The sequence below is a fragment of the Epinephelus moara genome, chromosome 12 (genome assembly GCF_006386435.1).
Source record: "Epinephelus moara isolate mb chromosome 12, YSFRI_EMoa_1.0, whole genome shotgun sequence".
Lineage (NCBI taxonomy): Eukaryota > Metazoa > Chordata > Actinopteri > Perciformes > Serranidae > Epinephelus > Epinephelus moara.
The window spans coordinates 25,842,207-25,864,999 of record NC_065517.1 but is presented as its reverse complement, the minus strand read 5'-3'; the positions used below and the strand labels follow the sequence as shown (position 1 = coordinate 25,864,999).

General features: G+C 41.0%; 4 protein-coding genes across 5 annotated transcripts in view; 2 read left to right on the top strand and 2 right to left on the bottom strand.

Moving 5' to 3' along the window:
* mthfd1l (methylenetetrahydrofolate dehydrogenase (NADP+ dependent) 1 like) overlaps nucleotides 1–3,630 on the bottom strand; it is a 47,513-nt gene extending 43,883 nt beyond the window's left edge. Inside the window, exons 1-6 of the mRNA XM_050058605.1 lie at nucleotides 3,218–3,630; nucleotides 2,423–2,507; nucleotides 2,115–2,165; nucleotides 1,974–2,027; nucleotides 961–1,085; nucleotides 276–376 (exon numbers count right to left, since the gene is read on the bottom strand). Coding sequence (XP_049914562.1) covers nucleotides 276–376; nucleotides 961–1,085; nucleotides 1,974–2,027; nucleotides 2,115–2,165; nucleotides 2,423–2,507; nucleotides 3,218–3,453 — 652 coding nt within the window. The 5' untranslated portion in view covers nucleotides 3,454–3,630. The remainder of the gene's footprint in view (nucleotides 1–275; nucleotides 377–960; nucleotides 1,086–1,973; nucleotides 2,028–2,114; nucleotides 2,166–2,422; nucleotides 2,508–3,217) is intronic.
* Nucleotides 3,631–6,065: 2,435 nt separating this feature from the next.
* On the top strand, nucleotides 6,066–9,460 carry stx11b.1 (syntaxin 11b, tandem duplicate 1). The gene is made up of 2 exons (XM_050058223.1): nucleotides 6,066–6,422; nucleotides 7,505–9,460. Exon 2 carries the CDS (start codon nucleotides 7,617–7,619, stop codon nucleotides 8,511–8,513), a length of 897 nt encoding a protein of 298 aa, XP_049914180.1. The 5' UTR covers nucleotides 6,066–6,422; nucleotides 7,505–7,616; the 3' UTR covers nucleotides 8,514–9,460.
* A 1,620-nt stretch (nucleotides 9,461–11,080) lies between these two features.
* Nucleotides 11,081–14,816, top strand: LOC126398969 (syntaxin-11-like). The gene is made up of 2 exons (XM_050058650.1): nucleotides 11,081–11,268; nucleotides 13,288–14,816. The coding sequence occupies exon 2, from the start codon at nucleotides 13,293–13,295 to the stop codon at nucleotides 14,193–14,195; it is 903 nt and encodes a 300-aa protein (XP_049914607.1). The 5' UTR covers nucleotides 11,081–11,268; nucleotides 13,288–13,292; the 3' UTR covers nucleotides 14,196–14,816.
* On the bottom strand, nucleotides 13,902–21,026 carry LOC126398968 (uncharacterized). 2 transcript variants are annotated; one of them, XM_050058647.1, is made up of 3 exons: nucleotides 15,648–21,026; nucleotides 14,122–14,170; nucleotides 13,923–14,018 (listed from the first exon to the last, which is right to left on the bottom strand). In XM_050058647.1, exon 1 carries the CDS (start codon nucleotides 19,816–19,818, stop codon nucleotides 17,290–17,292), a length of 2,529 nt encoding a protein of 842 aa, XP_049914604.1. In that variant the 5' UTR covers nucleotides 19,819–21,026; the 3' UTR covers nucleotides 13,923–14,018; nucleotides 14,122–14,170; nucleotides 15,648–17,289. The 2 variants fall into 2 exon arrangements, with proteins under 2 accessions (XP_049914606.1, XP_049914604.1); XM_050058649.1 differs by lacking the exon at nucleotides 14,122–14,170 and having other exon boundaries at nucleotides 13,902–14,018.
* Nucleotides 21,027–22,793: the final 1,767 nt, after the last annotated feature.

The following is a 22,793-nucleotide window of genomic DNA, read 5'->3' as shown; positions in this document are numbered from 1 at the left end:
CAAGTGGTCAGCTGGAGACACATGACAGGCACAGGAATGAACAGCAATGTGTCTTGGCTGTCCACTTGTGTTTAAATCACCAAAACGCATGTTAATGCCAGGTCTAAACAGGCTCTGATTGTCGGGCCTTGCTGCTACTGTTGCTTTCCATGATCAGACTCATGCTTTCATTTTATCAGCTTCACCTGCATTTTGCATGCTGTTACATCTCTGAATAGTGTCCCTTTAGAGGTAAATGTAAGCACTGTTACAGCTACAGATGTCAAAGTGTATACCGTGTTTCTCCAGCAGATACAGGACAGCACTCGCAATGGGGGGCACAAAGCCTTTGCTCAGGTCTCCTCGTACCAGACGGCCCACATTCAAATCGGATATCCTATATCAAGACAAAAATGGACATAAATACAATAGAATCCATTTTCCATATATCAAAATAAATGAATAATTCTGCTCCCTGGAGGCTTGTCACTTCTAGGATTGCAGGTCAAAAAACACAACAGAACAACCTCAACTATTTTTCATGACTTTGCTTTACATGATTTGTCCTGGCTGATCTTAGTCTTTTTGTCAATTTGTGTTGATTATGAAGGGTGCCTTCCAAATTTACTTGTCTGCTGAAGTCACACACTCTGCATTTAGACGATCTTAATACTGTGCAGCCTTTTCTCATTTGATGTACCATGTGAGTGAATGGGTTTATTTCTGTTAAGACAGCTGATACCTGGCAGACTGCTGCATAAAAATGTCTACTGTCGACACATGAAACAACAGGCCATGCCAGTTTTAAGAGAATACAAATGATTTAGGGAAGACAACATATCTTAAATCAACACAGTTAAAGATATTTAAACAGCATGTGACATTTGGAAGAGATACGCTCTTCACTGTTATGTCACTGAGATTCGAAAATTCAGCAGTTTTTAAATGCAGTGATTGGAGTTGGCTTTTGCAGGTTTTTACCCATCTATGTCCTTCTCTGGTTTGAGTGTGCTCAGCACTCTATTGGTGAGGGAAGCAGGGGGGAGGTGGAGGTAAACTCCGTGCACCCTGGGGTCTTCATTCAGTTTCAACACCTCCTCTACAATCTACATGCATTCACACAAAGACAAAACACACACAATCAAAAATGAGTTTTTTGGTGGAAAAAGTTTACATTATTTGCGAGCACAGTTGCAATTGTTGTGGAAATGTAACACATTAAAATGTTAATGTCACACATGCTGGTATGAGTACTGTCTGAAGGCTGTATGTTCTACAGAAAACTCTGGCCTTCACAACTGAAAGATTAAGTATCTTGATCTTTAAAGGGAAAAGTGCTGATTAAGAACAAGGGAAAGAGTGAGACAGCGAGTGCACCATCAAATTTAATACGTCAGTGCTCCTGACAGCACATAAAATATCGTAATAATTTCTGAGGGAGAAAGGAATGGTGGGAGAAAACAGTTGTGGCAGAGGTGGAGATTTTGATAAAACAGAGGCAAGATGTGTGAAAGTAGAGCAGTGGATCAGTACATTCAGGAGCTGTAATACAAATCGTCAACTGTCAGAAGAAATGCCTGAGCTGTTCCCAGGGTTTCTATACGACTCAAGAGGCTACTTCAGTCTGGGCAAAGAGAGCCACAGCTGAGAGACTGTTTTTCTAGTCCCAGTTACACAATGTTGGGAAATACCATGTAGTGAAAAATGAAATGAAACAGAACCCTAAAAAGTGACTAAATGTATTAGGAAATCAGGGATTAGTCATGTAACAGTTGATAGATGATTACTGTAAGTCAAGTTAGGTTTTAACGACATCAAATCTTATGTTGTAATTACACTCCACACAACCACTATGATCATATGCTGCACAGACAAAAGCCACAGGAAGGGTAAATCATGCACCGACTTGCTAAATATTGACGGGGCGGGAAGAGATTTCCTTGTTATTTGCCGCTGAGGTAAACCAGCCATATTTGTGAGTCAGTTTCACTTACTTCATCTTCACTGCACTCCTTTGACAGACAAATCTGGGTGACGTTTAAGCCGATCTGTTGACATATAGACAAGGAGAGGGTTGAACTGTTGAGTAGATTTGTGGAAAAGACAACATGGATAAGAGCAAGAGAGGAATTTACCGTTTCTGCCATTTTCTTATTGATCTCCAACAAGCTGTCATCTTCACCTGCCTTTGAGATAAAAACAGCACACTGAGAAAAATAACCCACAGACCTGATAACACAGGCATCTTCAATGGCTTCAGTGAAATCATAAACCTGATGTAATCAGGTCACTACTAGCACAACACAACTCTGCTGAGGTAAATTGACATCATACTACTTTTTTTTTTACTCTAGGTTTTTAAAATACTTCAAGGCAACCTTTCACAAAAGAGTAACTTGTATTTACACACATATTCTCATTCTTCTGTTTTTGCTTACAATACCTGTATAATGGCTAGCAAAGGTTGGACTGATGGATTCCTTCTCTGCAGAGCCAACATGGCCTCCTCAGTGCTCTGAATCACATCCCTGTGACAGACAACAAACTGGTAAACAATGCCCAATCATCCATTTAGGGCTATGCTGTGTTTGTGGCTGTAAATTATGCCTCAAACTGTCTCACTTGCCCTTTTCAAATGACATAATAATACCCCCTGTGAAACCCCTATGTAATCCCACTTAATACATCATAAAGAGGGTAATTTAGCCATCTTTGCTGCAGTTAAGGGAATAACACTCCAGTAAAACCAAAAAGTATCACGGAAATATCTGTTTAAAAATTAAATTAATAATAATTGCAAGTGAGCACCTAACTGCGCATGTGGTAAGGTGTGGGAGGGGCCCATATGTTAATGTCTACAGTTAACACACTGACCTGTATATTCTGCAGGGTCTTTAACACTGCTAAATCCATATCTAGGTGTCTCAGTTTGTGTCACATAACTTTTCAGTACAGCACATTCACCCATATGTTAGGCACATTTTAGCATAGTGTGTTTGGCAACAACGGAGCAGAGTTACATCAGCTGGCTGGAGACCCTCTGATGATACCGGCTACACGTGAGAAACTGGCCGCTATCCAACTACAAAAGCTACGGCGAGTCGGAAGATACTGACCATTGTTTATCACTGCAGCAAACTCGACTTTTATCTTATATTTGGTTAAAAATAACACAAAGAAAACATTAATTCAGTAACGTGTGGTCACATATGTTTTACCGTTTTTATTTCCTGTTTACCTCAAAACACAGTCGCTCTCTAACCCATCTTCCTTTTGGGACAGTTGCCCAAAGTTAACGGCTAACTTCTGCTTGGTACCGCCGCTGCTAGTAGCGCTTGCCGCCCGGATGAAGATCCGACCATTGGCAGGACCAACCGGTAGGCATCTCCTCGGAAAGCCGCTGACTCTGCTTCCTGGTCGGGCTGGATGTATCCGAAGGCTGCCACAGGCACTGCGAATCATTGACAACTTCATGACTGTTTCTTTAAGTGTTTTTTTTTATCGTGGCGTTTACGTTTTTCTTCTCCTTGTTGGTCTTGCGGCGTTTAGCGAAGGACTCAAACTCCCGGAGGAACAAAAAGAAAGTTGAGGTAACGTTAGCTAGCGACAGGGTGCTGATGGAGGTACGCTGTCTTCAGGGACACTCGGAAATTTGAACACTCTGCGGCCGATATACATTAACATCCCATTATGACGCTTTAAGCCGTATGACGTTAAAGGCAAGGCAATTCGGACGTCACGCCCTATCGCTCAGAAGCATTTTATCAACACGACAAATCTAATATAATTTACACAATGTAATGCGTATCTAACCTTTTTGGCACGCGTTCTTTTATTATTAATTAGGCGGGACATTGATATAGTTCCAACAAATTTCCGAGATACACCTGAAAGCAGCATGCTCAGAAGAACAGACATGCTTGAGGTTACGAGCACGCGCGTTCACGTGCAATATTGGCACATAGAAGAGGACAAATCAGGTCACATCAGTCTCTCAGCTGGCGGTCTGACGACGATATGCATATACATACGTATGCAGATATCTTTTTAGATTAAGGTCACATTAGTTCACAAACTATTACCTGTACATCCAGGTAGGTTCTCAGTGAAAAAAGATGATGGCCTATTGGCGTGGGGAACATTATAGAGGTTCAACAAATATTTAAAATAGTAATTTAAAAAGAAAAAGGAAAAAGCTGAACCAAAGTGTCTCTGGATTTAATTTGGAGAAAGTTTTTAGATGATAGTTTTATGCGGCTGTTTTGCAATAGAGTAAATCCTAAGCTTTGTCTTTGGTCGGGGTTTACAGTTATGCAAATAGACCTATGTGTTAAACACAAAATAGACAAAACAAACAAGGCAGAGTCACAGTAGTCTGCATACATAAATATGATATAATAAATACAATATATATATATAAAAAAAGACAAGAAATACCCAACTCTACATCATGCTAATCAGGTTAATATAAAAAGACATAATTCAATAAACTGCACCCACAAACAAGCTGGAGAGCCACTGGCCCCACAGCCTCAATGAAAACCTTGGCCAAGGCCTGGATAATTGCATTTTCTTAGACAGAGAGTCTGCACATATATCAATATATAAGATTTCATATTAAAGCAGGAGAGGTATGCACACCAACTTTACATTTACAAACATTTGGCTGGCACTGCACCATCGTGGAAGTTTAAGAAGTAGTCTCATGCCATTGTTAAAGGAGTGCCACAGGTGGGCAGTCATGTATTACAGTAGAACCAGCTGACAAACTAAGCAAAGCAAAGTCCTTTTTCTACCTTGGTAGGATGAGACAACTACTCCCACTGTGTCCAAACAAATGAATATTACATCATAATGTAAAACAAATGTGTTAGACATTCACAAGAAGGAATGAATTGCCACCATTTTAAAGGAATTAGGCAACAGCTTAGGGCCATGTTTACTTCCTCTCAGATGATGTCATTCACATGCACTGCAAAACATCCTCACTGGAAATACAAAAGGACTTATCTAGAATGTTTATGTTGTCACGTTTGAAACGCTTCATATGAAAAGAGAACAAAATATGTTATTCCTTACTGTATACTCTTATACAGCCTATTGATTTTATGGGAGATAGCCTGCAGTTCTACTATAGGCTGCATTTTTCTGCTGCAATCCAAGTAGCCTATTTAAATTCAAAAGGGGCCCCTGTCTTAGAACTTAATTTTTTATTTAGTTTCCACCAACAACAATACAGTGTATATGTTTCCCTTTTTCCCAGCTGTATATAACATTCATACACAATATATTCAGAAATTACCCAAACTTGAAGAAGACAGCATAGACATCCACTCTGACATCTTTACCCATTGGTTAGAAAAAGCAGAACTTAAATATAAAAATACGTTTTAAAAAAAGGAATGAAAAATAATAGTAATAATTGTCCACTCCACATTATAATCACACAGATAAAGTATATATGTGATATGTGCATGGGGGGGTGTAAAAGTAAAAGTGTGGCAGAGCCCTACTGCATGATAAACCTCATTGTATTAATAAAACCATGACAGGACTCCATCATTTAGTAAAGAGGGATTTCTGTAATCTTAATGAGTATGTAATTTGTTCCATCCGATAGTGGTCCCAGACTTTTTGCCATCTGGTGGTTATACACCTTGTTGAAAAGCCTCTTAAAGGGCATCAAATACTTCTCTCCACAAAACCACATTTTTAAATGATGGAAAATAATAATTAATGCCAATATCTGAGCAAACGTCACTTAATATCAAATTTACCTTAGTGGCATTGAAGCAAGCTGTGACATGTTTCCAACAGTACAAGTGAGGCTGTCTCTCTCACACACACATTCACACACATAACACAAGAGAGGACTTTCAGAAGTCATTTGGGCGTGACTGGTAAATCTCAACGGCAACTGGCTCCACTGGCCCCAGCACCGTCAGGTATCACTGCCATCAAAACTCACAAATAAAACGTTTCCACGGCGGCTGCAGCTCAACAGACAAATATAGTGACTGACAGGTGTCGCCAGAGTCAAAAAATCACCTGTTCTGGACTCCCCCTTTCATTTTCTAACAGTTCTGCCCTAGGAAAAAAGAGGCCTGTGCGCTTGAATTGGCACTCAGTCGGTTCATCCACACCAGCTGCTCACACCTCACTCTGTCCAATCGACGCTCCTGAGGCGCAGCGTCACTGCAGAGGCCAAACCGACCGGGCTTCATTCCTCAAGTCACATCAGTACAGTCGCATGGTGTGGCTCTAAACCACAGTTGAATACCAGTTTAGGCTCCAAAGATAACTGCATTACGCATGTAGGACCCTTTGTTCCTGCTCACAGTACGGAGCGGTCGACTTCACAACTGTAGGATGGTGCTGTGGCACCACGGCCATCTTACGTTAACGGACAAAGTTTGATCCCTGTGTTCATCAGAGCACAACAGGTAAGACGCTCTCCTTTGATTTCCTTTGTAATCCTGTATGAAAAAGAGAAAACCTTATACCAGTAAGCTGCCAATATTGTAAGAAATGATGAACTTGTGTGTGTTGGGGTCTGTCATAACATGTGCCTGAGATTTAGCCCCTCTGGTGAGAGATACTCAAGTGGGGTAGACAGATGGATAGATACAAAAATAACACTTATTTTGATTTATTTATGTATTTAATTGCAAAAAAGAGGAAAAAAGCAGCATATCTTTAAAATTAATTTACATAGATTTTACATTGCTTATTATTTGTACCATATATAAAGTCTAAACTGTACAACATGTCTGTATAACCCCTTGCCATTTACTTTGATGATATTTTAACCATGAGACTGAGCTGTTGTAGATCATCTGAATAATCCCTACTATAAAATAGTATTTTTTATTTTTATTTTATTTATTTATTTAGTAGCTACTGACTAATGATAATAAATTTAATAGTCTAGAATAATTATTTTTAATCTAATGACCAGGAGCACTTGAGTCAATAGCAGTATTCATACCTTTAGATATTTTATCCACAAAATTTCAACTTGTTTAAAGCCTGTTTTGATCACAATTAAATACATTTATACCCAGCTGAACGTAGAAAAAGACAATACAAAAACATCAGGTATGAGTTCTTTTTTCACAAGGGCAATGTTGTTTTTTATGTTTGGAGTATTGCTCAAACTGGAGATCCAAGATACTCCAGTATCTGCTGATTCTGATGCGCCAGTTAGATTAAAAGTCAAACTGAATGTCTGGATAAAGACGTCAGACGGATCACAAGTTAAAAGAACTAGTTTGGTGAGGAGCAACACCTTTGACTATTCTTCTGAGAACCTGTTAGACTAGTGCTGGGTGACGGCTGAAAGAAGACGGAAAAGGCTTTTGCCAGTTAGGATGAGAGACTGGGTGTGTTTGAACTTGCAAGTGTTTTCTGCTTGTGTCTTAAATGTAATCTGTGTCCGTTTATTAATATTTTTGTTTTATCAAGTCATCTATGGTGGAAATTTCTGTGTGGTGTGAAGCTAAAGATTTGTTGTTTGCCCTTTCAGGTCAGCCATCCTTGGTGAGTCATCTTTTCCAATGTATGTTAGAGGAGGGGAGATAACCAGACACAGAAATTCATCTTGACATTGTAACCGTCACTTGTTCTCCGGCCCAACCATGAGGGACAGACTGAGCAACCTGCAGGAACTGTCCAACGGCCATGTGGAGCAGATGGAGTATGCGGAGTCCACTGTCTCCGATGCCTTCAGTAACGTGGACCTGGAGGAGGAGTTGCCCCATGAGGCAGTGGTGTTTGACAACAGCCCCGCTCTGGTCGAGGTCTTCTCCCAGTCGCAGGACATCCACAGAGAGATCCAGCTCATCCGCCTGGAGAACAAAAGGCTCCGTGAGCAGAACTCTCGCATACTCCAGGGCGTCACCACCATGAGCACTATCAAAAGAGACTCCAATGCTATTGGTGCTGATATAAAGACTCGGGCTGAGGATGTGCTGGGACGCCTGAAGGAAATGGACAACACAGCCCACAAGCTAGAAGAAGAACACGGCTCAAATTCCGCCGTCACACGTATTGCCAGAACCCAGTATGCTTGCCTCAGCAATGGCTTCCGCGATGCCATGTTTGACTATAATGAGGCCGAGATGAGCCATAGGGAGAACTGTAAAGCCCAGATCCAGAGGCAGATGGAGATAGTGGGACGTGAGGTGTCAGGAGAGGAGGTGGAGGAGATGATCGAGAAGGGTCAGTGGAACATCTTTACTGACAACGTCATGGCTGAGGGTAAAACGGCTCGATCTGCTCTGTCCCAGATTGAGAAACGCCACCAAGAATTGCTGGACCTTGAGAGCCGTATCCAGGGCATCCATGAGATTTTCCTGGACATTGCTATGCTGGTGGAGGAGCAAGGCCCCATGCTGACCACCATCCAAACCAATGTTCAGAAAACTGATGAAGGCATACAGGAGGCCCTCGTCAAACTGGGCAGGGCCAAACGTCATGACAAGAACAACCCCTTTAGAAAGATGTTTTGCAGCTGTTTCCCATGTGTCGAATAATGACTGAACAGGAGAGAAATGGGCAGAGGGATGGCAAAATATGCAAAGAGAAGTGGAAAATCTTAATGACATGAAATAATTTCTGTATGTTTCATTAGCACACTTGTCTTACTGACCTGTAGAGCTGTAGATATAAAAAACAGGAAGTGAAATAAAGGTTTTATGTGTATAGAGAGACAATAATGCTCAGATAAAATATTAAAAAATGTATTTCGGTAATTCATTGATGTCTGTAATGTTTGTATGAGAGGCTTAAGGCAGGTATCTCAAATCAGAATTCACCCCCCCATGACTGAGGTGTGGGGCAGACCTGAAACAAATAGTACCTGAAATTATTGTTCATGTTTTTATAGCCTGATGAGTTTTTACCAAATCACACAACTCAAAGATTGATGATGATGACGTTTGCAGATCAATTCAAAGATGGGATATATGTTTGTGCGGGTCATGCTACCCGAAACAATGATTCCTGATGCAGTAAAATATCCAAGTAGTCAAGCCGAAAGAAATGTTATGATATGCACCTAAAACATGTTCAAGTGTCTGTAAAAACAGATATCCTAAATGTATGGCTGAAAGGAATTGTTTTAAAAATTGTACAGTTTATGGGGTTGATTCAACTGTAAATATCCTCTGCCTTACTATATATATAAATTATGAAATGCTTGTGTTGATAGTAACCAGTCATACCGTATTCACACTGTCAAAATCCGCTATTATTCCTCATATTTACCATCTCTTTGAGGACACAGTAAGTGAGGAGCGGCCGCAGTTTTACTATATGTTTTACTAGATTCTAAATGTTATGCAGGGGTGTCAGGGATCACACTTTTGATGTGCTGTGATGTACCCCTATCTGCTACTTTTCACTGCTACTTGTCTGACTTTATGTATGATAATACCTTTCTTCTGTTGTGTCATGTATATTACATAAATAGTTATATTAAAAATTGGTGTGAGTCTGGCTTTATTTCTGTTTGAACATAGGTTCTGGGGGTTCTCCCACAGAAAGAAAAGTGATTTGAATACCTTTTTTCAGGCATTGTTACATACATTTAGGGACTACGGTAACCAAAACAAGATTTAGGAAATAATTCAGTTGGTCATCATGTTAGACTCTGCCAGTGTAGTACTAAATATGCTAATTATACAACACCTCTGTGGCATTTTTTTGGAGTACATCAGAGCAAAATCAACAGCTCAATTCACATTCTCAGCCAGAACATTATATTGTATTTTTTTAATTTTTTTTATGTTACTTCATCCCCTATCATATTGACTTTTTTTTTTAAATATGCTGTTATTCTCTATCTTTACCTGTAAGGTGACCTTGAGTGTCTTGAAAGATGCCTATAAATAAAATCTATTATTATAATTATAAGTAGCGTATCAAGCATGATTTACAAAGGACATCTCCTCCCCATTCTCAGTGGGAATTACACCTCAGAGAATGACACGGTTCATAGCTGCTTTTAAAATGCATTCCACGACAGATTAATGAATACATGCCATAAAATGTAATATGTAATGCATTTCATTAGATTATTCAAACTAAGTAACATATTCTAAATAGTTCAGATTACTTTTGGTATACTTTGAAATTGTCTTGTTGGACTCATTTGTCTGGGTCTTATATTTTCATGCCTTAAACATATATCAGTATCTTGGCTGTGGATCTGCTCTGACATTATCACGTGGCAGCTGCACTGCACACCCTCATTTAAAAGCCGTTTATGGGAAATATGTGTCTCATATGACTTTTACACGGTGTCCTAACAGCAAGCGAATGTGGCACACTGAATCTGTCAACTTAATTTCACCTCAAATGCCTATCCAAGGCATACCGAAAGTCAAAATGAATGCTGTTCTCCTTTCCATTGTAGTATATGTACATGCATGGTCTCATTTGAAAGAACACAAGTTGATTTAAGCAACAGTCAGAATCACTGTAAGTGCTTATGTCATTAGGTTTTCAACACACTGATATACAAGTTTTTTTTACGTTCACCTGAAAATGCTGTTATAAACGATGCTGCAGATGACCAGAACTGGGAGGTATTAGCTGAAAAACACAATGGGGCCTTGCTTGCGTCACGTTTGGTTGGGACATGGTGCTAGAGGAAATACAACAAATAAAGTATTCCCTTCATTTTGTATTCTTAAGACGGAACTTAGTTATTTGTACTCTATTACTCCCAAACCCTGTGTGTAATCCCTGGCATGTTCCATGTTCTCTGTCCAGTCTTGGGCCTTATGTATCATCCAGAGTCCCCTCAGCTCAGCAGCACCCCAGACACACACACACACACACACACACACACACACACACACACACACACACACACACACACACACACACAGGTGTACTCACTTCACAAATTAGTCCAGTGATGCCATGTCAAACATTTCAGTCTAGCTTTCTCACAGACACTTGTCCTGGATGCATTGTATCACAGGAATGCTGTCTCTCAACTGACCCTGCTTCCTGAAATGGAAAGAACCACACACACACACACACACACACACACACAAAAATGCATCTTCCTTCAAGGAAGTATTGAGTGTTGCAGTGGGAAGGCCCATGTCTGTCACCTGGGAAGGGGTGGCAGTCACACACACACGCTGAAAAACAGACAGACAGACTCAACAGAGTAAAAATATGTGTTTCCAAAGTGCCTCGGAACAAACCAATCAGCCTACGACACTTTAAAGTGATTTACTTGCTTTCTGATTTTGTGGGAGCCAGTCACAAGAGGTAAGACACTTTGAAATGATAGATGAATGATAGTTCATTTTCTTGGGTGATAGGTGGCAGAGGCACCTGGAGACAAGTGGATAATTGGGCTTAATTAGTGCAGAAAGACAGGGCTGATTCAATAGCCATCAAAAAGATGACATTTAAATGTTTGATCATGCATTCTGATAGCTTTTAAGATAGTTTCATGATTTTATTTTTCCTTAAGGAAACTAATTTTGTGAGACTTTATTAAAGAATCAGTGACAGAGATTTAGGCAAGCACCACAGTTTTGAGAGTTTTTTGAAGCATGAGGCTGACAAAATTTATATATTGAATAACTACTTAAACATACATTATGCAACACTATTTTCTGCCTTAACCCCACTTTCAAAGGAAATACCTGTTTTTCAGTGAGCTCGTTTCTTCCTTGTTCCTGGTTTAAAGCTGTGACTGCTGTCATTGTTGTTCACCATAGACAGAAATCCTACTGTAGATGAAACTGACCAGTCATTGTTGCGGTAATTATATAATACTGATATGTTGGCTTTGGATGGGTGGTGTAGTTTGCCTGGGTAAAATAACTATGAATCTATCACCATTTTGTCACTGTGAGAAGGGTTATACTATAATGAGGGTGCCTACAACCCAACATAAAGTAGGTATGTCATACTAGTTTTGCATTACAAATTGTATCTATTTGATTGTCGTACTTGAAACTGTGACGCTAGTTTAAACTTTTACTTTAACACTAGAGTAGGGGAGACCAGGTATGGTTCTCAGCACCTATAACTTGCTGAATTTTAGTGTCAGAGCTCTGAAATTTTTACACAAAGTACCTGAATTTGTTTACTACAAATAATAATGTTTACAACTTATCCAGCTATGGCACAGAATTCATTAACTGGTGTCAAATACAAGGAGTTCTGTTGTTACAATCTGCCCCACTACCGGGATTAATTTAATATGATAAATCAGGAATTAAAAATTACAACGTTACAGAATACACACATAAAAAACTGACACATATAGTATTTAAAAATTCCTACTTTGGGCTATGTCACTACGCTGTTTGTGCCAGATGCTTAGTACGTCACAAGCTATCCTCTTGCTGCGCATTAAAGACTTTTTGACTGCTCTGATTGCCTACACGCAGCTGTGCTAGTCCTCTTTCCTTGAGGTTTTGTCATTTCTTGCAGTGTCTGCGCAGTGCCACATGGCAGAGTATTATCTGGGGACAGCCCTTTCTGTCTTCCCCTGCCTCACCTCATCTGATGCAGATTTTAGTATGTCTGCAAGCACACCCCTATCAGTGTCCCTTATCACTGGGGTGTTTCAGCTATTTGATTTAATTCATTTAATTCTTTATTTGTCAGTCCATGATTCTGGCAGTAAAAATGTAACTTCTGCTTATCCATCTTTTTACACACCACATACATGCAATTAAGGGAGCGTTAGGTCAGCTGTAGTATGGTTCCCCTGAAGCAGCTTTTTGGGGGTCCAGTGCCCACAGCAACGTCCTCCTCTCCAGCTGCCAATTCACACTCCACACTTGGTCCATACAGGGACTTGAATGGGCGACCCTCTGGGTTTCCAAGCCAAGTCCCTATAGAATGAGCCACTGCATCCCCATGCCCCATTCCCACCCCTGTCAGCCATTGTTTGGCTAGCTTTTGTAGCATGGTGGTTTAAAATGAGCAAAGATTAAACGTTTTACCTTAAAGACTAATCTCTAATCAAGTTACATAATTCTAATTTTAACAGTATCAGAACTAATCAAAATAAATAATTTTATAACTGAAAGTCAGTATTTTGGCTGTAAAATCTGCTCACTCATGACATTTCACATGCAAGGTCAGGAAGGAGATGGTCACACAGTAAATGTATTCCATGACTCATAGTTCATCCCTTCTTGGTAAAATTGATGCTGTTACAACCACTCTGTTGATACAACCATATATAGTCTCCCCTAAATCAGACCAAAAGTTTGACCACATCTGAGCACAATAACTAGCATCTTGTTTCCACTGGTTTCTCAGGCACAATGCGGGACATGCTGGAGAGAATGCAGACCATTAGTGAGGAGCAGGAGGACTACGAGCCAGAATTTTATGGAGATGAGTACGATGTAGACAAAGAGACTCTGTCACAACAGGCAGTGGTGTTCGAGAACTCCTCAGCTATTGACAACATCCTGGAGGAGGCCCACTCCATACGCAAAGAGATCTCCATGCTTCGCTTAGAGGTGGAGCGTCTGAGCACACATAATGAACGCTTTGGCACCTCTGTGCGGCGCCTCACCCTAATCAAAAAGGACTCTGACTCCATCGCCAGGGGGATCCAGCAACGTGGGGCAGCAGTGTATGCCCGCCTTCAGGCCCTGGGCAAGGAGAGCAGCCAGCTGGAGGAGAAAGAAGGTCCCAACTCTGCTGTTAGTCGCATTGCTCGAACTCAGCATGACACACTGACCCGTGCCTTCCATGATGTCATGAGTGACTACAATGAGGCGGAGGAGATGCAGAGGGATACATGTCGGGGGAGGATCCAGAGGCAGGCCTCTATAATGGGGGCTGAAATCACCGACGACCAGCTGGATGTGATGGTGGACAAAGGTGGCGAGGGATGGGCTGAGCTGTCCCAGAGCCTGCAGAGCCAAGGCGGACGTTCGTCCCGCTGGGCGCTGTGTGAAATCAAAGGCAGACACAAGGAGCTGGTGGAGCTGGAGGTCAGGATGAAGGAGATCCACGATTTGTTTCTGCACATGGCCATGCTGGTGGAGGAGCAGGGATCTCTGGTTAATAACATTGAGGCTAATGTGTGTGGCACTCAGGAATATGTAGAAAAAATTAATGTCCACATCAAGAGAGCCTTACAGTACAAGAGGAAGAATCCTTTCCGGCAGTGTTGTCCCTGTCTACCCTGCTGGAGACACAACCAAACGTTTTAGGGCTATTTTGACTTTTACACTATTTTATGGATGATTGAAAATTGAAATAAAACATTTACTTGTGTAAAAATTAATTTTAAAAAAATTACAGCTGTGCAATGTGTTAAACTAATATTTAATGCAACTTTACAAGCACACCCATGAGTACAAAGTGAAAAAGGAGCTGTTTTTTCTGAGGAGTGGCAATGTAAAGTATATGTTTGGAGTTACCAGCCATCTAAAGTTTGATCTACAGTAGACGTATGCCTTATTTGCATGACAGAATTAATTCAGTTGTGGATGTGTGAGCAGGGGAGAAATTTACATTTTAAAGGGATGTTATTTTAAGTTGAATTTGTTAAAACCTTTCACTGATTCACAAGCTGTTACTGAGACAACATGTCAGACTTTGGTAGAAGAAGCTAAATTATGTCAACAAACTGTGTTGAGTTAAGGGCTGTATAAGTCCACTAGTTTATGTAGCCTAATAGTTTGTTACTGAAAATTAACCAACCAAGAAACATCATATGTTTACAGTATGTATGGTGTAATATTTTATTGTATCTGTTGTCTTTCAAATGTAAAGCACTTTGAGTTTAAGTGTAATGAAATGTGCTATATGAATATAAATAAAACTGTCATTGCCAACTGTACAGCTGAATTTAACAATGAGGCCTGGGTCAAAAATGGGCTACTGGCTGCCTTTAAACAGTCTTTTCTCCTCCTCTTGGTGCATAGTCTGTACATTATTCCTACAGGACTCCAGGTTTGTTGTTAGTTCATTTCATTAACAACAAATTCACTTGGAATTGTTTGTTATCTTTGTTTTGTTACCTGTTGGCTGTGTGTGGGAGCTTTACGCACTGCCCAGGTATTATAGGAGCAGGTGTCTGATAATAGAGAGGCTGAATGTCAAGGGAAAGAGGCGCTGGTATTAAAAAGTTTTTCGACCGTGCTCTTTACGTTGATTGGTGGCTGCTCGTTTCCCAGTTTCCTTTTGACAACTAAGAAAACAGCTTTGTTCATTTTTGAGTTGAAGAGTAAACGCAGTTACTTTTTGAAATCTGGAGTTCTGGAGAGTTCTGGAAAGTTCTGGAGAGTTCTGGAAAGTTCTGGAAAGTTCTTGGACACACCCACGGCTGCAATCTAATAATCTGGAAAGTTCTTGGACACACCCACGGCTGCAATCTAATAAAGACAGTCGAGTCATTCAAGGCGAAAAACTTTTTGCTTGAACAAAAGAAGATAGACTCCACAAGCGGAGGAACACAAGCAGCGGAGACAGTGGACGGAGCTTCTGCGGTCTGTGAGTAGCCTTTCTAAATGGCGCCGCTGCGCTCGTATTAAGTTGGGGGGTTTAAAAACTGATGATAATGTCCGGTTTTCCGTGTGTTTGTGTGTGTGTGTTAGAGTGCGGCACGGGCAGCATATTTCGTGCGCCGTGGGTGCTTAGCTGAGGAGAGGGAGACCTACTTGTTTGATACCGGAGCGGGAGGCGGGAGGTCCGACGCTTCTAGCCAGAGAAGAGGGAGAAATATAACAAAATAAAATAAAATAGGAGACACCTGTCTCCCTCTTTTATTTTATTTTCAGCGTTTAATCAAGGCGGAGGCGTGCGGCTGGAGGTCCGAGACTTCCAGCAAGGAGAGAGGTAGAAACAAACAGCCAATGTGTGTCTGTGTGTGTTATGTTCAGGTGTTGTCACGTAAATAACAGTGCCCAAGCAATAAACAGGACAGACAATAGGATTTTATTATTTTTACACTGTGTGTATGTGTCCCCTATTGGGGCCTATCTGAATTTCTGTCTTTGAGAGATATTATTTTGTAATATAACTGAATTTTCTATCCATAAATTTTAAATAGGCTATATTAAAATTATAAGGCATCTTTGAGTAAACTGCGAGTATCATTTAAGTAGGCTATGTCGTGGCTGGGCCAAGTGTCCTCTTTTTTGGAAATCAAAATATGGTCACCCTAATCAACGTGTTACAATGTCTGTCACTGGACATGCGGATGAGAGCTTGAAAATAATTGCCGGTCTACATCGCTTCGGACGCCGACAGGGCTTCACGGTGCATTGAAATGCACCTCATAAACTCTAATCTATAGGCTATGCCAGGACCACACCGGACGCGGAAGCGCTGCGAATAGCCTCGAAGCGCCTCGAAGCGAGGCCAGTTTCCTTTTAGTCAGGTTCACTATATAATTTTGTGGGATTTTTTTTGGGATTTGCAAAACTATACATTTTTGGAAAGGTTATTGTATAAGGATTCAGAAAATCAATGTCTGCATTTGCGCAGATGTCTACATGGCGGCCATATTGGAATTTACAAAATGGCCGCCGTAAAATGTACGTTTTGTAATATCTCGGCTTCTAAATAAGTTGGAACGATGATTTTAACTGCTAAACCTACATTTTCAGGGTCAAGGAATCCAATGGGGGTAGTTACAATGCTACAAGACTTTACCACATTAACCCTTAGATGCATGAGTGGGTCAAAATGACTCGGTGTTGTTGTTTTCTTGCGATATCTTTGTAATGAAAAGTTGTTATCATTTCATATTCCGGCTGTTCCTCAAAAAACATGTTGTTTATATCACTCATTAAAAATGGCAACTTACCTTTGATACTTTTTAAGAAATTGTAGTTTTTATATCACTACTCCAAGCTTCCATAAGTGGGTGCAAAATTATACCCAGCTGTGGCTGGATCCTCAGTGCCGAGCCATATCCATATCCATATAGCCTACTTATGTTTGTTTCAGGAACACAAGTAGGCTTGTGTGTGTGTGTGTGTGTGTGTGTGTGTGTGTGTGTGTGTGTGTGTGTGTGTGTGTGTGTGCGTGACATTTCGAGCCAGTGATGTTCTCCTGAAAGGCCTATTAGGGCCTATTGCCTATTATCTCAAGGCAATTGAATCGAACGCAACTGGACTTCGTTTTGTCTTAGAAGACGTTTCACCTCTTATCCAAAAGGCTTCATCAGTTCATGCTTGTCGGACTAGGCTGGAACTAGTCTGACAAACTGGTGTGGAAACACCCAGGTATTTAACCTCTGGGGAGGTCTTCACAAGACCAATGATGTCACTGGTTCGTTAGTGCTCCAATGGTGTGTCAACAACGGTCGTTGAAATTCCTGCTGCACCGGTGGTCGTTGCAGTCATTAGAGGTTAAGCTGTTACATCTCCTGGGCAAGGATGAAAGGACAGCATTATAGGTGGGGGATAGGTGGTGTCGCAGACCTCCTCCTCTATTGAGAGATGGTTTTTCCAATTTCACATAGATGGCTTCTTTTACACCTCTTTCAAACCATCTGTCTTCCCTGTCCAAGGTGTGCACATTGCTGTCTTCAAAGGAGTGTACTTTCTCCTTGAGGTGTAGATAGACAACTGAATCTTGCCCTGACGAGTTAGCCCTTCTGTGTTGGGCCGTGCGTTTGTTTAGTGGTTGTTTTGTTTCACCAATGTACAAGTCTGGGCATTCCTCACTGCACTGGACCGCGTACACCAAATTGCTCTTCTGAGTGTGTGGTGTGCGGTCTTTTGGATGTACCAGTCTTTGTCTGAGTGTGTTGCTGGGTTTGAAATACACAGGGATGCGGTGTTTGTTGAAGATCCTCCCGAGTTTTTCAGATACCCCAGACACATAGGGGATGACAATGTTATTACGTTTGCTCTTTTCTTCATCACCCACCTTGTTCTTTCTGTTACGGGCTGCTGTTTTCACAAAGGTCCAACTGGGGTAACCACAAGTTTTTAAAGCCTCCCTCAGGTGTTCATGCTCTTTCCCTTGGGCCTGAGTGCTGGTAGGTAAGTTATCAGCTCTGTGTTGTAGGGTCCTGATAACACCTAGTTTGTGTTCCAGTGGGTGGTGAGAATCGAACAGTAAGTATTGGTCTGTGTGAGTGGGTTTCCTGTATACCCCAATGTGGAGGCCTTTGTCCTCTGTAATGTGCACGTCACAATCCAAGAAGGGCAAACCGTTATCCTTAACATCTTCCCTTGTGAACTTGATGTTTCTGTCCACTGAATCGATGTGTTGAGTGAAAGCTTGCATCTCTTGAGTTTTGATTTTAACCCATGTGTCATCCACATATCTGAACCAGTGGCTCGGAGTTGTTCCCTTAAAGGAGTTCAAGGCTCTGTATTCTACATCCTCCATGTACAGGTTAGCCACAATGGGCGATACTGGTGAGCCCATGGCACAGCCATGTTTCTGTCTGTAAAAATTACCATTGTATTTGAAATAAGTAGTGCTCAGGCAGAGGTCCAGTAGTTGGTCTGGACTGAGCTTGGTTCTGTCGTGGAGGGTGTTGTCATGTATCAACCGTTGCCAGACTGTTTCCACAGCCTCCATGGTTGGAATGCAAGTGAACAGGGAGGTCACATCATAAGATACCATGGTATCATCTGGATCCATTTTTAAACCTCTTACTTTGTTCACAAAGTCTATGGAGTTCTGGATATGATGGGGCGTATTGCCCACCAAGGGAGCCAGGATGTTGGCTAAATGTTTGGCGATGTTATATGTGACCGAGTTAATGCTGCTGACAATGGGTCTGAGGGGGGCCCCTTCTTTGTGAATCTTGGGGAGCCCATATATGCACGGGATGGCATCTTGGGGGTACAGGCGGTGATATTGTAGACGATCAATGGTGCCCTCTTTCTGTAGTTTTTGTAGGATTTCTATTGTCTTTTTCTTGTAGCCACTGGTTGGGTCTCGTTTCAGCGGTTCGTTGGTGTTGGTATTAGTGTCACTGAGTAATGTAGCGACCTTATTGTGGTAGTCAGATGTATTAAGAACTACCGTACATCTCCCTTTATCTGCTGGAAGGATGGTAATGTTTGGATCCTTGCTCAGGGATGTCACCACTTTCCTTTCCTCAGTAGTGAGATTGGAGGGTGGGGGCATGGCATTGGACAAAGCTGCTGACACTTTCAACCTAAGCTGCTCGGCTTCGGTCCCAGTTAGGTTGTTTTTCCTCATAGCTGATTCTGTAGCTGTGATAAGATCAACTATAGGTAATTGCTGTGATGTCATGGCAAAGTTTAGTCCTTTGGTTAAGACCCCTCTCTCTGGGTGGGTAAATTCCCTGTCTGACAAGTTCTTAATCCATCTGTCCTGCATTTCATCTTGTGTAGGATTTGTGTGTGTCTTTTGCCTCCACGTAAGAATTTCTGTCTTGTTTGTGTTGCTGCGTATTTGTAGGTTATGGGATTTTCTTTTTTGCCTTTCTTTGCTCTTGGTGTGTTGAGATAATTGTGCTTTCTTTGTTAAGTCAATGATCTTTCCAAGGACGACCTCAGGTAAGAGAGATGTTAGTTTTTGGAGTAAGTGGTCAGCTTTCTCCTTCAGCCCTTCAATGGTGAAATGGGTTTGTCTCACTCTCTCGTTTAATAGCTGGTTTTGTGCCTTTTCCATGATCTTGTCCACTTTATAGCCCTTCATAGTGGAACATAGGCGTAGGCTTGTTGGTATTAGCCTGTTTTGTCTGCATCTCAGATTAAACCGTAGGTGGTTTCTGTAATCTGCAATTTTCCGAGCCATCCTTTCATATTCCCGCACCAGTTTGAGGGTGTCAACCCCAAATTGTTCTGCAACATGCCTGTGGTTGTGTGTCAACGACCGTCGTTGACACATCATTGGAGCACTAACGAACCAGTGACATCATTGGACTTGTGAAGACCTCCCCAGAGGTTAAATACCTGGGTGTTTCAATTGTTTATTGTGTATTTTATATAACATTATTTTTTTATTTTTAGCATCCACTCCCCCTCTCCCTCCAGAGAGCCTTTGCTCTTTGGTTCAGGCTGCATTTGTAAATAAGAATTTGTTCTTAATTGCTTGCCTGGGTAAATAAAGGTTAAATAAATAAATAAAAAATGTCCACAGGTACCTCTGTGGAAATTTTCAAGTGGTTTTTAATGCAGCATTTTTTTCACAATTACATGTTAAATTCATTCACCAAGACCAAATGATAAGCATCCTGCACCACCAAACTTTCCTCAGCAGTGATGAAGTGGATGCAGCTTGTTTTTATCTTGCACAGAAGTTCCCTGATGTAGATGGATTTCAGTCATGCTTTTGCTATCAGACTCTTCACCAGGGGGGTGTGGTTGGGACATCACAGAAGCCATTTGTGCAAATATTAAATGTAAATGACAACCACTGGATCACAGCAAGTAATATTTTCTGTGGACCCAATGAGCTGTGCATAAATGGCAGCCTGAAGACAAAAATCAACAACACAGAGCAAAAGCTATCCTGGTTAATTCGTCCGCATATAAAAGCATACAAGTATAGTTCAGGTAGAGGTTCACTGTATCTGCAGGACCTCACACAATAGAGAGGTGATGGTGCAGTGCAGCAGCTGCAGTACTTGGTACCACCCCAATTGTGTGTCTGTCCCAAAAGCTCTGTCACAAAGCTTTGGACACCACTGTGAAAACTGCACAAATTAAGAATTGTTTTGCATGACATTGTATGTAAAGGTTGATGATAGGGCAAGGAAAAATACTGTGGACATTTCAGTGTGTGTGATTAACCTTTAGTTAATATCCAAGATGTGGAGCTGACGTATCTACTGCTCTACTGAGTGTTTCTAGTTAATACTTGATATGATGCTGCAGAATGAATATTGTTGGAGTATTCATAGTTAATTGACACACATGCAGTTACTTTTATAGCTTGTTATTTTGTACTACAAGGTTGTATGGTTTCAAGTTTTAAGTTACTCATTGCCACATGCAATTAGAGGAAACAATTGTTGTTTGTTTGTCTGGCAAACAGTAATCTCACATCTCAGGTTCCTTCTGCCAATGCTCTTTTAATATGTATTAAGGGAAAACTCTCAAGTAGCTATTGCTCATTTAATTAGTACAAAAGGAAACCACACAGTAAAACAAAATAACAAACAATCACCCTATATGTTTGTCCTTTCTCAGGTCATTTCATCATTCTTGTCATCTCTGCATTCGCATTCGAAGGCTTCATCACATCGTCACAGCCGTCCTATCAGTTCCACAACTGGAAAACCTTCCATCAGCTCCGCAGAAAGCTGTCCCTAACAACCTTGTCCAAAGCACACCCTCAGCTCACCTGACTGGCCAGCATCAGGTCCCCTTTTCCTCTCTAGACGCCACGGTCTTTCACAGTTTTACCACACATTGTACCCATAAAATGATTAATTCAATGTTTCATTTTGATAATTAAGAAGACATCTTTGTTAATTTCTGAGTTGAAGAATAAACACACTTACTTTTTGAAATCGACAGTTCTGGAAAATTCTTGGACACTGCTGCTGAAAAAGGCCCTAAACCTAGATGAAACAGGGACTCAGGGCTTCAAGGTCAGGTAATAAGTAACACCTACATTATTGGCTATGTCCTATCAGTTTAAATGGTGCTTTAGTGCAGTGTGTTGTTCATATATTAGCAAAGAAAGTAACATTTGGACTTATGAAAACAAACGGATTGCCACACAGTATGAGCATCTAGGGCCAGTTGCTCATTTGGACCATATGATAATTCGATTTAAATTTTAGATGTGCCCAATATGCCCAAGACTGCACAACAAATCCTTGCTTTTAACACCCTTCTTCCTATGAGACTCATTCTCCTTAAATGGACTCACTCCTCCCCCCTTCTTACGATAGATGGATTCATGAGATACTGCAGTGCATCAGGCTCCAGAAGTTCAGATTTTCTCTGAGGGGATCCTTTAAGATAGGCAACCATTTATAATATTGACTCACTGACTATCAGTAACTGATTGTTTATCATTATTATTATTATTATTATTAGTAGTAATATGGTTTGTTCTATCTGTTGTGGTCAGGAGTGGGATCCAGGAGGATGGACAGGAGTTAGATGGTGGTACTTAAAGGCACCACAAAGCCCTGTTTACTTCTTTGTAAAAATGCATTAAGAGAGTCAGAATAACAGATTAAAAATTGCTAAAATGACAAAACTTGAGAGACAGTGTCTGTCCTCTCTGGTGTGAATGATGCATACAAGCTACACAGTCTGCTAAAAAAAAAGTGTTTTTATAATTTGTAAATAAAGTAGGCTGGTTATCCAAATTACTCAACCATGTCTTTTTCTTTATTCGGAGAGTGGTGTTTGATTTGAATAATTTTATGAATACATTATTTGTTTTAAAAAGTAATGAAAAAACAAAGAAATGAATGAAACGACTTGGTGCCTGTCCGTCCCAGTGCCCACCAGTGAGGCGCAGAAATACCCAGCAGGTCGTTAACCGTCACTTTCGCTTCAAGTCTCCAATCAAGTTTGGTAACTTATTCTGCATGGATCCGTGAATAACTCCAGAGGTGTCTGTCTCTTTTATTTTCTTGTGCTTTTCTTTGCTCGGCGCACCTGTTTGTTCAAAGTATGTGGCGATAATAGCTAGACGCTCCGCTGCATGGCTGAAATGACGGTGTAGTAACCGTGCTGTGCAGAGTTGCGAGCCTGCTGTAACTTAAGCTACATGCTAACGCTATTAGCTGCTAGCTAGTTATTTACATAGCTAACATAACTTTGTTGGAGTAGCACCATATGAAACATGGGTTCTCAAAAGCTAACAAGCTAACATTCTTCTCGCTGGCATTGCATGTTATT

Coding starts and splice junctions, on each gene's coding strand:
- LOC126398968 (XM_050058649.1), bottom strand. CDS start 19,818: ATGATGTGTCAACGACGGTCGTTGACACACAACCACAGGCATGTTGCA.
- LOC126398969 (XM_050058650.1), top strand. CDS start 13,293: ATGCGGGACATGCTGGAGAGAATGCAGACCATTAGTGAGGAGCAGGAG.
- stx11b.1 (XM_050058223.1), top strand. CDS start 7,617: ATGAGGGACAGACTGAGCAACCTGCAGGAACTGTCCAACGGCCATGTG.